Source organism: Microcaecilia unicolor, chromosome 8 (genome assembly GCF_901765095.1).
Source record: "Microcaecilia unicolor chromosome 8, aMicUni1.1, whole genome shotgun sequence".
In the NCBI taxonomy this organism is placed as follows: domain Eukaryota; kingdom Metazoa; phylum Chordata; class Amphibia; order Gymnophiona; family Siphonopidae; genus Microcaecilia; species Microcaecilia unicolor.
In genome coordinates this window covers 246949298-246965485 of record NC_044038.1, presented here as the reverse complement: position 1 = coordinate 246965485, position 16188 = coordinate 246949298, and the positions used below count along the sequence as shown (strand labels likewise).

The 16188-nt window shown below is 45.0% G+C and overlaps 1 protein-coding gene across 3 annotated transcripts in view; it reads right to left on the bottom strand.

The window, feature by feature from the left end:
- Positions 1–16188, bottom strand: part of RBM39 (RNA binding motif protein 39) — a 229584-nt gene that overhangs the window by 149345 nt on the left and 64051 nt on the right. For all 3 annotated transcript variants that reach the window (XM_030211135.1, XM_030211138.1, XM_030211136.1), the window contains one exon: positions 2044–2238. In XM_030211135.1, coding sequence (XP_030066995.1) covers positions 2044–2238 — 195 coding nt within the window. The remainder of the gene's footprint in view (positions 1–2043; positions 2239–16188) is intronic.

The following is a 16188-nucleotide window of genomic DNA, read 5'->3' as shown; positions in this document are numbered from 1 at the left end:
GTGTTGTGCCCATCCACCAGCAGGTGGAAACAGAAAAACACAAGTGTGCACTGCCCTATAAGGACAGTGTGCAGCTCCAGCACTTCAGTTTTTAACAAATCAATGGAAACCCATGCCAATAAGAAAAACTAGAAACGTATTATTTATGAAACTCTCACAACTATGGAACCAAAGAAAATAATGTAAAAGGCTCTAAGAAAAAAAAAAAAAAAAAAAAGAACATAGCATGTGAAGCGCCTACAGGACCAGCAACTAATTCCTTTTCTGAAATGTATGAGAACAAAATGAGTGGGTTTCTAAACTAATCTGGCGGGACTAAAGGAAAGAAAAGTAACAGATAAAACCTAATTTCTCCTTCCTTAGCATCCCCCCCACCAGATCAGTGAAGATGTTGCAGGGCGTAACAAAACAATACTTAAAGAGGGGTGGGATGCAAAGACCGATGCCACTACTACTGAAATGCCAAAGGACACTTCTTCCCTTCCTGCAAAATCAAGCGATAATGCTTAGAAATAAGCCTATGTCATCATTCTACAAATATCTTACAGAGAAACTGCCTTTAGTTCTGCCCAAGTAACAGCCACTCCCCTCGTGGAATTCGCCTTAAGGAATTTGGGGGGCGGGGGGCTCTAAGTTATCGAGCAATGGTTGCACTAAAGGCAGCCTCTCCTCTCTTGAATGACTTCCTAAACTCAGTCACTTCTAGATATTTATTTATTGCATTTGTATCCCACATTTTCCCACCTTTTTGCGGGTTCAGTGTGGCTTACAATAAGAAATGAATGATGGAAGTACAATTTGTTACAAATTGGTTATGGATTACATTGTGCAGAATTATGCGAGACAATCGAAGTGTCGCTAAGGAGTGCAAACATTGAACATTGGAAGGAGACAATGGGAGCTTAAAGGGCAATACTAAGGCATATCTGATCAGGGACTCCTAACATCCAAACATTTTATAGAAGAGAACTCCACAATATAATCCTCCGTACAAAAACAAGGAAGGAAGGCAAAAAAGGTGAAAGAGAAAAATGAAGGCAGAAAGACCATATGGCCTATCTAGTCTATCAACTATCCCTTCTTCTTCCCTTAGAGGTTCTATGTACTTGTCCCAAACTTTCTTGAATTCAGATACAGTTTTAGTCTCCTCCTCCACTGGGAGGTCATTCCACATATTCACCACCCTTTCTATTAAGTATTTCCTCAGGTTACATCTATCCCCTTTCATCTTCATCCTATGCCCCCTTACTTCAGAGCTTCCTTTCAACTGAAAGGTGTCTGAGTGAAAGACCGATAATGCTGATACTAAGGGCAATGGAAAAGCTAGCTCTACTTAACTTGAGCTTAAGCTTTTCTCTTTTTTGTTGTACTTTTTTTTTTTTTTTAAAGCACAAAACAATAAAATCATCCTGCTAAAGCCATAAGACCTCATTATTTCAGACAACCTCCATCCTACTGAGAGGCCAGAAGCAGGTCATGCAGAAAAAATGAAGCTGTGCTGTCTGGTAAACTCTTACAGCTGATGTGGGAACCCATAACTCTAAAGAGCCAGTCCCAATCAGAAAGGAAAAATTAGTCAAACTATAGTAACCCAAAAATGAAACCCCCTCCCACAAACTCAGTCCTGGCTCTACTAAAGGAGAACAGACTCGAGGCCTGCTGCCACAGGAGGTCTGCTTTCCAAAGCTACTCCACCAGTCTGAACTATCTGAAAATACCTCTAGAATAGGTAAAAGGACAGTTGATTGGCCAAACATTCAATGAACTGTGGCATTCTTTTCCAAGCAGCTAGTTTTGACAGTTGTCATATCTTTTAGAAGAGGCAGCAAAAAAAACGCTGACGTATATTTTTCTTCTATCACAACTAAGAAACAATTAACACAGATTTAATATTTAAGTTTTCACAATATTTGGGGTTTCAATTATCTCAGTGAAGAAAAATCAGTTAGACATGCTATTTCAGAAAGTCACACAAAGCACTAAAGAAGCAAATAAACTTGAAAGTAATCTTTAAAAAATGCATCAAATTCACATTTAACATACTAGGGAGTTCTGTAATGGCCTCTGAACCGTCTATCTCTGCTCCTTGAACGGCTACGTCTTCGTTCTTTGCTACGGCTACGTTTCCTTTCACGACTTCTGCTCTTCTTCCTCTCGCGATCTCTACTGCGTTTGCGTTCCTTGCTTTTGCTCCTCTTCCTTTCATGACTTCGACTCCTGCTTCTGCTTTTTTTCCTCCTTAACCAAAAGAGATGAATAGCATTATGGTATTTTACTTCACCTACCAGCATGTTAACATCACAGGCTTAAATAATCTTCTACATAAATAATATTGCACCTTTAGTGTTTACCTTGAAGATTTCTCATATTCTGCTGTCTAAATAAGTGAGGAAAGCACATGGAACATATAATGCTTTCTGAACCCTCTACACATGAGTACACACATCTGATCTGAAGGGTATAGGGAAGGAGAATAAAGAGGTACCCAAACAATTTTCTGGTTTGGAAAGAATAAAATGTAACCAAGTGTGATATTTCAGACCATTAGATGTCAAAGGATGTATAATCACAGGGTGCCACTACCTCAAAGCAATAGGTATTGCTTTGCTTTTCGTCACTAACTGGCAGCATACACTTCAGCCATGTTTGGTCATTAGACGTCACAGTACATAGCAACCACAAACCACACCGTTCAGGTACTAGGTTTCACAATAAATATAATGAAGCACACATCTGAATCACTAAGCGCATGTCAACAGGTGCCCTTCTCTTAAGGAGGTGTAGCCGCCTACTGGGTAGTGCAGTGCACTTTGATCCTAAGGAACTGGGTTCAATTCCCACTACAGCTTCTTGTGACTCTGGGAAATGGAGGGTTAAGTGACTTGCCCAGAATCATAAGCAGCTGCAGTGGGACCAAAAACAAACATACCTTTAATAGTGCAATTAATCTTGATTAAAATTTTTATTGAAATACAGTCCACGTTTTGAAAAATTACTTTTATTGTTAATCACTTTGTTATTGTTAAAGGAAAAGCAGTATATCAAATAAACTAAACCAAAAACCATAACGGGTTAGCGTGTCCATAATACAGGAGGCGGTAAGTGCTCTCTGTCAAATGTTTTTCAGGTTATGCATGCTAATGGGAAAATTAGGTTCTTACCTTGGTAATTTTCTTTCCTTTAGTCATAGCAGATGAAGCCATGACGTATGGGTTATGTCCATCAACCAGCAGGGGAGATAGAGAGCACTCAAACTTTCACAGTGCCCTCTTGGCCAGCTAGCTCCACTGCCTCTTCAGTATTTGAAGCTTCCAAAGCAGTATGGCAAACCGCAATGGGAATCACAAGAGCTTTCCTCACAGCGAACGATGGCCCATCACAAGGGCATGAACTCATAAAGGAGGGAATGCACATCCTCCTGGAGGGAATAAACTCATCCTCCTATTTATAGAACTGGAGGGGAACACACGTGCCTCCTGGAGAGAATCAACACATCCTCCAAAAAAAAACATGCTGGAGGTAATGAACACATCCTCCTAAATTTAAACTGAACATGAATCCTGAAGATTGTTTTCCAACTTTCTCCCAAGGAAGGAATTTCAGGAAATTAGAACAGAACCTGAAAGACAGATTCACAGCATACAGACAATCATACAGGGAGGGCTCATGGCTTCATCTGCTATGACTAAAGGAAAGAAAATTACCAAGGTAAGAACCTAATTTTCCCTTCCTTGTCATCAAGCAGATGAAGCCATTACGTATGGGATGTAACAAAGCAATCCCTAGATAGGGTGGGAACAAGCCACACCACGCGCTAGCACTTGTGCACCAAAACGCGCATCCCTCCTGGCAGCCACATCCAGCCTGTAATGTCGGGCAAAGGAGAGCTTAGAAGCCCATGTTGCTGCACTGCATATCTCTTGAAGAGAGAGTGCTCCAGTTTCAGCCCAAGAGGAAGAAATCGCTCTAGTAGAATGCGCCTTAAAGGCTACAGGCGGAACCCTGCCGGCCAGCAGATAAGCTGAAAAGATAGTTTCTTTGAGCCAGCGGGCAATAGTGGCTTTAGACGCTGGAGACCCTCTGCGAGAACCAGATAGCAAAACAAACAGATGATCAGAAGTCCTGAAAGAGTTAGTAACTCGCAGATACTGCAGCAGAGTCCTGCGCACATCCAAAAGGTGCAGCTGCCCAAAAGATTCTGGAAACTCTTCCTCTGAAAAAGAGGGCAAGAAAATAGGCTGGTTTAAGTGAAAGGCTGAAACCACCTTAGGCATAAAGGAAGGCACGGTCCGAACCGTGACTCCGGACTCTGAAAATTGCAGAAATGGGTCTCTACAGGACAGCGCCTGGAGCTCTGACACCCGTCTCGCTGAGGTAATGGCCACCAGAAAAACGGCCTTCAGTGTCAAGTCTTTCTCCGATGCTCGCCGAAGCGGCTCAAAAGGAGATGCCTGCAGGGTTTTCAAAACTAGCCCCAGGTTCCAAGCTGGACAGGGTGCTCGCACTGGAGGTCGGACCCGAAGCACCCCTCTAAGAAACCGTGCCACATCTGGGTGAGCAGCCAAAGATACGCCTTCCACCTTACCACGAAGGGAGGCCAACGCTGCCACCTGCACCCGCAGGGAATTATAGGCCAAGCCTTTTTGTACACCTTCCTGCAAAAAGTCCAGAATCGGCGAGACAGGAGCCCGCATTGGAACAATGGCTCTGGAAGCACACCAAGACTCAAACAGGCACCAAATCCTGGCATAAGCCACGGAAGTGGACCGCTTGCGGGCTTGCAGGAGAGTGGAAATAACTTTATTGGAATAACCTTTATCCCTCAATTGCGCACTCTCAATAGCCATGCCGTAAGACCAAAGCGGCCGGCGTCCTCCATGGCTACCGGTCCGAGTCAAGAGGTTCGGTACCAGAGGTAACGGCAGAGGAGCCTCCAGGAGCATCTGTCGGAGGTCTGCATACCAAGGTCTCCTTGGCCAATCCGGGGCGATGAGGACCACTTCTCCTGGGTGCAGCCGAATCCGCAAGAGCAGGCGCCCTATCAAGGGCCATGGGGGAAACACAAAGTAGACCCGGAGGCCAGGGTTGAGCCAAGGCATCCAACCCCGCCGAGTGAGGATCTCTCCGTCTGCTGAAGAAGCACGGGACTTTGGTATTGGCACTTGTCGCCATTAGATCCATCACGGGCTTGCCCCATTTGGCACAGATCTGCAGGAATACTTCGTCTGCCAGATTCCATTCTGCTGGATCGATCTGATGCCTGCTCAGATAATCGGCCTGCACATTGCTCTGACCTGCAATATGAGCTGCCGACAGACACTGAAGATGCAGCTCGGCCCAGTGGCAAATCAGTTCGGCCTGCGCGGCTAGTGCTCTGCACCTTGTTCCGCCTTGTCGATTTATATAGGCCACCGTTGTCGTGTTGTCCGACATCACTCTGACAGCCAATCCTTCCAGGGTCACTTGAAAGGCCAGAAGCGCCTGAAACACTGCTTTCAACTCTAGGCGGTTGATGGACCACTCCGACTCCTCGGGTGTCCATAGACCCTGGGCATGCTTCCCCTTGCAGTGTTCGCCCCAGCCCTTCAGGCTGGCATCTGTTACCACTAGGCACCAAACGGGGAGCGTGAGCGGCATTCCTCGCCGCAGCATGCTGTCCGAGAGCCACCACTCCATGCTGAGACGGGCCGCAGGGAGCCAAGTAAGTCTGCATTGGTAGTCCTGAGAAATAGGAGACCATCTCCGGAGTAGGGAATACTGTAGAGGTCTCAGGTGCGCTCTCGCCCAGAGTACCACTTCCATCGTGGCTGTCATCGATCCCAGCAGCTGGACAATGTCCCAAGCTCGCGGGCGGGGCATCCTCAGGAGCAGACGGACCTGATTCTGAAGCTTGCACCGCCTTAGCTCGGGTAGGAACACATAGCCCGAGACTGTGTTGAACCTGGCCCCCAAAAACTCTAGAGATTGTGAAGGGGACAGGTGACTTTTGGCCATATTGACGACCCAGCCTAGAGACTGCAGTACTGAGACCACTCTGGCTGTAGCTTGTAAGCTCTCTGTTGCAGAGTCTGCTCTGATGAGCCAGTAGTCTAGGTACGGGTGAACCCTGATACCTTCTCGCCTGAGAAAAGCAGCTATACTACCACCATTACCTTCGAAAAGGTTCGGGGAGCTGTGGCGAGGCCAAAAGGCAAGGCCCTGAACTGGAAATGTTTTCCCAACACCGCAAACCTCAGAAACTTCTGGTGCGGGGGCCAAATCGGAATGTGCAAGTAAGCTTCTTTCAGGTCTAGAGACGTGAGAAACTCTCCTGGCTGAACCGCCGCAATGACGGAGCGCAGGGATTCCATGTGGAAATGCCGCACTCTCAAGGACTTGTTCACTTCTTTTAAGTCCAGAATAGGGCAAAAGGACCCACCTTTTCGCGGCACCACAAAGTAGATGGAGTATCGGCCGCAGCCTTTCTCGGCGGGAGGCACCGGGGTCACTGCCCCTAACTGAATCAGACCTTGTAAAGTCTCCTCCACCGCCGCCCGTTTGACGGCAGAACCGCATCGGGACTCCACAAACACGTCTCTTACTGGGGCGTTGAATTCTATTCTGTATCCATCTCTGATCAGGTCCAGAACCCACTGATCTGAGCAAATCTTGGCCCACTCCTCGACAAAGAGGGATAGCCGTCCTCCGATGACAGGCATCGAGGAGAGGGCCGGCGCACCATCATTGAGAGGGTCGCCCCTGAACTCCTGGTCTTGAGCCACCGGCTGCGGAACGCTTGTCCGAGTGAAAGGAGTTCCTCTGCTGACCACGGGCACGAGAAGTGAACCCAGCAGAACGCCCCGGGCGGTACCTTCTAGCTTCACGGAAGCGAGGTCTGTACGAGGAGTGGACCGCCTGGCCCTTAGAGGAAGGCCTCTGCCTATCTTCGGGCAAGCGCTGGGGTTTTGGATCACCCAGGCCTTTCACAATTTTCTCTAACTCCTCACCAAATAGGAGAAGTCCTTGAAAAGGCAACTTCACCAACCTTTGCTTAGAGGCCATGTCCGCTGCCCAGTGTCGTAGCCACAGACGACGGCGAGCCGCCACTGCTACTGCCATTTGTTTAGCCGAAGCTCTGACAAGGTCATAAAGGGCATCAGCCAGAAAGGACAAGGCCACCTCCATCCGCGGAGCCACATCCAAGAAGGGCTCCGCTCCATCTCCGGGCTGAGCCACTGCCTGTTGCAGCCAAGCTAGGCAGGCTCTCACAGCATAACAGCTGCATGCAGACGCTCCGAACAGTGAGACCTGCAATTTCAAAGGACCGTTTCAACGCTGTTTCCAGCCTACGGTCTTGAACATCCTTCAGGGCAACACCTCCTTCAACAGGGAGGGTAGTTCTCTTTGTCACCGCAGTGACTAGGGCATCCACTGTAGGCATTTGAAAACGAGCCATATGTCCCTCACGCAGAGGGTATAACTGCCCCATACCCCTGGAAACTCTCAAAGGTCCCTCGGGGTCAGCCCACTGAGCCGAAACAAGCTCTAGGATGGAGTCATGCAAAGGGAAGGCCCGAGCAGCTTTCTTGGTACTAGCCATCCTGGGATTACCCGAGGAGGCCATGCCACTGTCAGGATCTTCAATCGAGAGGGCCTGCAGGGTATCTGAAATAAGCACTGGCAGCTCATCACGGTGGAAAATCCTCACCGCGGAGGGATCATCCAGATCCTGTGGTAAATCCGCACCTGACTCTGGTTCCTCAGACCAAGAACGTCTGTCAGAGTTCTCCGAATCCTCACACCCCGACCACGGGGGGGAAAAAGGTGCACCACAATCTGAAGGGGAATTAACCCTTCTGCGCTTATCTTTAGGCCAAGCATCCGGGAAAAAAGCCTCACTGGGCAGTCCCAGGCCAGAATCCATCGGGGGGGCAATCAGAGGAGCCTCAGGCGACCCTTGAGGAAGGGCTCTTTTCATCATGTATGCTTTATGCAGCAAAAGCACAAAATCCGGGGAGAAAATCTCACCCTGGGCACCCAAATCCTGTCCGGTGCTAGCCACTCCTGAAATAACCTCATCTCGAGGTGCCCCACCCGGCTCAGGTCTCTCCGTGTCCACGGAGGCCGCGCCATGCGGTGTAAGCAAAATGGCGCCCGCTGCCAGCTCAGAGCGGGAAGAAACATCGCTCGCCATGCTCGGGCCGGCTCCTACGCCAATACAGCACGATTTACAGAGCCCTGCTGCTGATTTGCGCTTGCCACAAGTGGAACAGCGCTTTACATTGTCCGCAGCCATCGCCGAAAAACGGCGGTAAAATCCAAAATGGCGGTTTCGCGCCAAAATCGCCCCGATCGCGGGCCCACCCCGGAGGAGTTGGAAAACACTCTTAACTCAAAAGATCTAGTGTACAACTACGATCCTGCTGAAAATCAGGTCAAAAACCTCTATTCCAGCGTCTCTGCATTTAAAAACGCGACGCGACTTTTTTTTTTTTTTTTTAAGCTGTGAGGAAAGCAGAGGTATTGAAGACTCCGGAGGCTCAGATGAGTGGCAAAGGCAGGGAAAAGGCGAATCTATATGCCTGCATCCACTGTTGGTGGGTAAGGACAGGGAAAACAAGGCAATACGTCCACATCCACAGAGGTATGGGTAAGGCAGGGAAAGGGCTAACCTATGTGCCTTTAAAGTGAAGCTGCTATAGCCTCCAACACCCCGGTTAACAACTGGCAAGCCAGGAACCACCTCCCGGCAGATTTTTCTGGAGCTCGAACAAGCTGCAGCCACCCTGCTAAGGGAGATAGAGAATACTGAAGAGGCAGTGGAGCTAGCTGGCCAAGAGGGCACTGTGAAAGTTTGAGTGCTCTCTATCTCCCCTGCTGGTTGATGGACATAACCCATACGTAATGGCTTCATCTGCTTGATGACAAGGAAGTAAACATTTGCATGCAACCTGAAAGAGAAATACTGGAAATTGCCATAGTTCCTGGAAGCGCTAGAAATGGATGTAGCATGTGGGAAAGCCCATTTACTAGCGAATTCTAGTAGACATGCCCCTTAGAATAATAAGAGTTGTGACTATCAATTATCATTTTTCTGAAAAATGGAACCAAATATTGAACAACTGCACCCTACATCTAATATTACTTATAGAAATTGTTCATGAAAAACACACACTACCCAGTAAGAAATAGACTCCCAACTGTAGGAATTAAAAAATTAAGGAAGATTAAGATAAAGGAAAAATTAGGTCTTACCTGCTAATTTTTTTTCCTTTAATCTCTCCAGACTGACACAAATGGAAATCTCTCAGCCCAAAAACAAAGGCCTCACTCTGCTGCTGCCGTCATTTAAAAAAAAAAATCATATGTTGTACAGGCCTAGAACGACCCAAAACCACAAAAACACACACAAGAAGAACCTACCCCTTCCAGCCCCACACATTAAGTCATGAAAGAAAAATAAGGTTTTTTTTGTTTTTTTTTATTTGTTACATTTGTATCCCACATTTTCCCACCTATTTGTAGGCTCAATGTGGTTTACATAGTACCGGAAATGCCTTTGCAGGCTCCGGTGTGAACAAATACAAGGTGATGTTGTGGTAAGATCAAGTTCATGTGGCACAGCCACATTAGGGAATCGGAGAACGGAAGAGTTGTGTTATGCCCATTACGTGCTTTAGTTTGGTTGTGTTGCAGAGAATAGGCATTTAAGTTGGATCGGTAGGATATGCCTTTTTAAACAGGTTGGTTTTTACTGATTTCCGGAAGTTTAGGTGGTCATACGTCGTTTTCAAGGCTTTTGGAAATGCGTTCCACAGTTGTGTGCTTATGTAGGAAAAACTAAATGCATAAGTTGTTTTATATTTAAGTCCTTTGCAGCTAATTATCTTTATTGGTATCTCAGAGCCAGTATACAATATAATTGTTTTCTCTCTAGAGCAGGTTGTCAGGCAATAAACACTATATAACAAAAACTGCTCAGCTAACACTGTCCCAGCAATTACATATATACTGTTGCAAGTTTTGTTTTTTCCCAAATCATGTAATTTCCCATAAACTAGAATCATTAGGTAGCCCATGCCATATATGGATATTCCTGTATTATATCACTCTCTCCTGATGCGGGTTCATGTGGACAGTCGGTGGCCATTGGCTAATTAGCTATCAGTTCTGCATGCACAGCGTGTAGTTAGTCACAGGGCATAGAACAATAACCTTGTGTCTTCTCTCTCTTTCTCCCCACAAATGAAACATTTCTGGACATCTTAGGCTCACTGTGTATCGTCAGTCTGTCTCTTAGCACGTCCCAAGGTTACATCCACCTTATATGAAAAACATACTCAGCTGCAACCAAATGTGCATCTGTGAAGTGTCTGTTCTCAAATCCTGAGAAAGCACTGATTGTTACACAAGATGCTGAGTTAGTAGGCTAACATGTGAGAACCAAACTGAGCAATGTCAGGCGTAGGCCTGAGTAAGAGGCCTACCATAGGAAGGAATATACAGTAGTGCAGATTTAGATAAGATCGTGTTGATTCGGATGTATTTCTAATTGGTAAGTCGATCAAGTCTGTCATGTAACTCGGGGCTTCTCCGTAGATGATTTTGTGATCCACAGCCGAATCCATTCTACCACAACTCGAAATCGCTTCGGTAAGAATCAATCATCCAAACTTGCATGAACACCTAAATGCAATCCTACTCTACAGACCGCCAGGAAACTGGCAAGATTCCCAAACACACTTTATGGACTTCATCTCGAACACTTGTGTCTCTACCTCAAACCTTATCATAATAAGAGATATCAACCTGCACCTTGAAGATCTTAACTCAACAAGCACCCAAGAATGCAAATTCCTACAACTATGAAATCTTCACGCACCAAACACACAACCAACTCACAATAAAGGACACACACACAAATTCGACCCAGACTCAAACATTATACTAACAGATACAAGATGGACACCCGCACCATGGTCAGACCACTATAAAGCATACATCTCCCTCCAATGGCGAACGAAAGACACAATTAATATACAAGAACACAAAACCTACACCATGAGAGGAAAAATAGACCCGGTAATGTTCTGGCAACAAATATACCACAACGGATGGACAATAAAGGCAGACACAAACCAATTCCTCCTAGAATGGGATGATAGATGCAGTTCAGTATTAGACAACATTGCCCCAATTCAAACCAGAACCTCACACAGGAAAACTCAACACCATGGTTCAATGAAGAATTGAAAAAAAACTTAAAACACAAGTTAGAAGATTGGAACGGGCATGGAACAAAAAGAAAGACGACCCCACACTCAACGCCTGGAAACAACTTCAAAGAAAATACAAATACACCATGAGACAAACTAAAAGATTATTTTATAAAACTGAAATCGGACCAAATTACAAAGACACATATAAACTCTTCCAACTCATGAACAAATTACTAGATATCACACCAATCACAATCAACAGCAAAGACACACCAGGAGCAGACAATCTCGCGAGATACTTCAATGAGAAAATAGTACAATTACATCTTAAAATACCAGTCAGCACCACCGATTACGCCGCACTCCTTGACTGTCTAGACCCAGACCCTGGTGTATACCCAGCAGACAGAACCTGGACCAACTTTGAGATATTATCGGAGGATCTCATCTCCCAAACGCTCAAAAGATTCGCAAAATCTCACTGCAAATTAGATGTATGCCCAAACAATCTAATGACATCTGCTCCCCAACAATTTATAACAGACCTCACGAATCATGTAAATTATATGTTACAAATTGGACTCTTCCCGAAGGAGAAAGGAAACATTCTACTCACTCCCATACCCAAAGACGCAAAGAAGAGTGCTAATGAACTAACCAACTACAGGCCAGTAGCATCCATTCGCTTAATAACCAAACTAACAGAAGGGATGGTAACCAAACAACTCACAAACTATTTAAACAAATTCTCAATACTACACAACTCCCAGTCAGGATTCCGGGCTAACCACAGCACGGAAACGGTACTAGTTACTCTCATGAATAAATTTAAACAAATGATTGCAACTGGCACGAACATACTAATTCTACAATTTGATATGTCTAGCGCCTTCGATATGGTTGATCATGGAATACTACTACATATCTTCGAGTACTTCGGAATTGGAGGTAATGTTCTTAACTGGTTCAAGGGGTTCCTAACCACACGATCATACCAAGTGACATCTAATTCGACCACATCAGCTACATGGACACCCGAATGCGGAGTCCCACAGGGTTCCACCCTCTCACCGACCTTATTCAACTTAATGATGATACCCCTGGCCAAACTACTATCAAACCAAAACCTCAACCCATATATATACGCAGACGACGTAACGATCTACATCCCATTTAAACAAGATTTAAAGGAAATCTCCAACGACATAAACCAAAGCCTACAGACCATGCATACATGGGCGGATGCATTTCAGCTGAAACTCAATGCAGAAAAACCCCAATGCCTAATACTCACCTCGCAACATACCACGAACAAATTCACCACCATTAACACACCAAAACTGAATCTTCCAATCTCGGACACCCTAAAAATTTGTGGAGTTACAACTGATCGACACCTAACAATTGAGAATCACACGAAAAACACAACCAAGATGTTCCACTCAATGTGGAATTTAAAAAGGATAAGACCTTTCTTCCCAAGGACTGTCTTCCGCAACCTGGTACAATCAATGGTACTCAGTCATCTAGACTACTGCAACGTACTCTACGCTGGTTGCAAAGAGCAAATAATCAAGAAACTTCAGACAGCTCAGAACACGACTCATATTCGGTAAAACAAAATATGAAAGTGCTAAACCCCTACGTGAAAAGCTACACTGGCTCCCACTTAAAGAACGCATCACATTCAAAATATGCACCCTAGTTCACAAAATCATTCACGGAGACGCCCCAGCCTATATGTCAGACCTGATACACTTACCACCCAGGAATGCTAAAAAATCATCCCGCACATTCTTTAATCTTCATTTCCCTAACTGTAAAGGTCTAAAATACAAACTAATGCATGCATCAACCTTCTCTTACCTGAGCACACAATTCTGGAACGCGCTTCCACACAACTTAAAAACTATCTATGAATCAGCAAACTACTGAAGACCCATCTCTTTAACAAGGCATACCACAAAGATCAATAAATGTGAACTCCTTTCCATATATCCAGAACTGTCTTACAATATTTGCTTGTTAAAATACTATCATGCTTTTATTATCATGTTACCCAAAATTCTTCTGTAATACTAAATGTATGTTTTCTCATGTTGTCACCATTCATGATATATTGTACACCACATTGAGCCTGCAAAGAGGTGGGAAAATGTGGGATACAACTGCAATAAATAAATAAATTTTGAAGGCGATGCCAGTGTAGCTTTTCGCGGAGGAGTTTTGCGCTTTCAAATCGCGTTTTACCAAATATAAGCCTAGCTGCCATGTTTTGAGCGGTCTGAAGTTTCTTTAAGGTTTGTTCTTTACATCCCACATAAATTCCATTGCAGTAATCTAAGTGGCTTAGTACCACAAATTGTATCAGGTTGCGAAATGTTTCCCTCGGGAAGAATTACTTCACGCGTTCGAGTTTCCACATCGAGTGGAACATTTTCTTTGTTGTGGATGCCAACTTGGCTCTCTAGTGTTAAGTTACGGTCCATTGTAATGCCGAAGATTTTCAAGCTGTCTGAGATAGGAAGGGTGTGATCTGGGGTGTTGATACTTGTGGGGATGTTCGCGCTGTGTTGGGATGAGAGGATGAGACAATGAGTTTTTTCTGTATTGCGTTTTAGTTGAAATGCGTTTGCCCATGAATCCATGATGTTCAGACCGAACTTGATTTCGTTGGTGATTTCTGTCAGTTTGGTTTTGTAAGGAATGTATATTGTGACATCGTCTGCATATATGAAAGGGTTAAGACCATGGTTGGATAAGGACTTGGCTAGTGGAGTCATCATTAAGTTGAATAGGATCGGTGATAGCGGTGATCCTTGCGATACTCCACAGTCTGCTTTCCACGGTGATATGTTTGAATTTGATTTTACTTGATATGTTCTTGTGGTTAGGAAACCCTTGATCCAGCTAAGTATGTTTCCACCAATCCCGAACTTATCTAGTAATCTTATTAATATATTATGGTTTACCATGTCGAATGCACTAGACATGTCGAATTGGAGGAGAAGGATGTTTTTGCCTGTTGCTATTTCCTGCTTGACATTTCTAATTCAGGGGCTCAATGTCTCCTCCTTATTAGAACAGACAGGTAACTCTCTCTCAAAATGGACGTCATTGCCGATCTCCTTATACGGCCATATTCAACTGTTTCAAATGATCTTGTTCCCCAGATGGTTATATATGCTGCAACAGCTGCCAATCAAACTCACTAGGAGAGACCTTAAGGCCTTATATCGAATGATCGCGAACTTTTGTTGGCAAGGAAAAAAATCTAGAACTTCACTAAAACATTTGCTCGGTGCGTGGCGACAGGGGGGTTTGGGGTTGCCAGATATACAAAGCTATAACTGGGCATGTCTGCTTCACCACATGGGAGTCTGGGTTCTTGACAACCAGGAATATACCCCAAGGGCGATAGAACAGGCGACATACGATAAGTGGAATATTTTCTCTCTGATTCAAACCCCATGGGAGTCTGGGTTCTTGACAACCAGGAATATACCCCAAGGGCGATAAAACAGGCGACATACGATAAGTGGAATATTTTCTCTCTGATTCAAACCCCATGGGGTTTATTTATTTATTTATTTGTACTCCCGCACTTTTTCCCACTCATGGCAGGCTCAATGCGGCAGGCAATGGAGGGTTAAGTGACTTGCCCAGAGTCACAAGGAGCTGCCTGGGCCGGGAATCAAACTCAGTTCCTCAGTTCCCCAGGACCAAAGTCCACCACCCTAACCACTAGGCCACTCCCAAAAGATGTCTGCAATAACTTTCTTTTGAAATCACTTAGGAGGTCCTGGGCATATCTGACAACTCTATTAGACGGGAATTCACGTCAAACGGATCACCTACCTTTGGTTGGAAATATAGATTTTAGCCTGTGGAATGACAATATATCCTTTAAAAGATGGGAAACCCGGAAAATCAGATATGTTGGGGACTTATTAGAAGAAAATGGAAAATTGATACCCTGGGAGACGATGCTGAGAACAAAAAAAGATGGAAGAAGAGACCTTTTTGCTTATTGGCAAGTACAGCACTACATTCAGAGCTTAGACATAGGAAATCCGCCATTCCACTTTCGACAGCGGTTGCTGCAGTTCTATGAGCCCATTCAAGATAGAGAGATTTCAGTATCGACTCTGAAGAGAGCGCTAGAGGCATTGCAGAAGCAACAAGAGAAAGGGGACTTGCAACGCCGATGGGGTCCAGACTGTTGCTATGTATGTTTGGGTATTGTATGAGTGGGGTGTGGATGTGGAGAGGGTTTGGAAGTTCATGCCCTCTATCTCCCATTTCACGGGTCTCCAGCTTATTTGAAGATCGTGGAGATGGTGGGGGATGTGTGACTGGGGAAGGGGGTTGGGTGGTTTTGGGAGGAGGGGTTCTGGTTACAGTGGCTGGGGGGTTATTTGTTGAGATACATCTCTCTAATATCTTTCTGTGCTTTGGTCTTTTAATACTTTGGAGCTATGATGTCTGACTTAAAGCTCTTTACTTATAACGCTAAAGGTTTAAATTCCTTATTTTGAGAGTTGCACCTGGATTTTCTTCACAAGGTTATGGTGAAACTTGGGGTTGAGCCCCTTTTCTGTTCTTGGATTGAGGCTTTTTACGTATCACCAACAGCTTTCGTTCGAGTCAACAGTGGGAATTCTACTCTATTTCCACTATCCCAGAACACTCGTCAGGGGTGCACACTCTCTCCTCTCTTATTTGCTATGGTTATGGAACCCCTCGAAGTAGCTATCAGGACTAACTCAAACATTACTGTTCATATGGGGGTTAAGGAATTCAAAATAACATTATTTGCAGATGATGTTCTCTTGTCACTTAGGCAACCTTTAACGTCTCTCCCTAATTTAATGAAAGAAATTGAGACCTACTCGACTATTTCTGGATATAAACTGAACGCCAATAAATCTGTGGGCCTAGCAGTGTGGTTGGAACCTCATTTGCTTGAAACTCTTCAATCTTCCTTTTC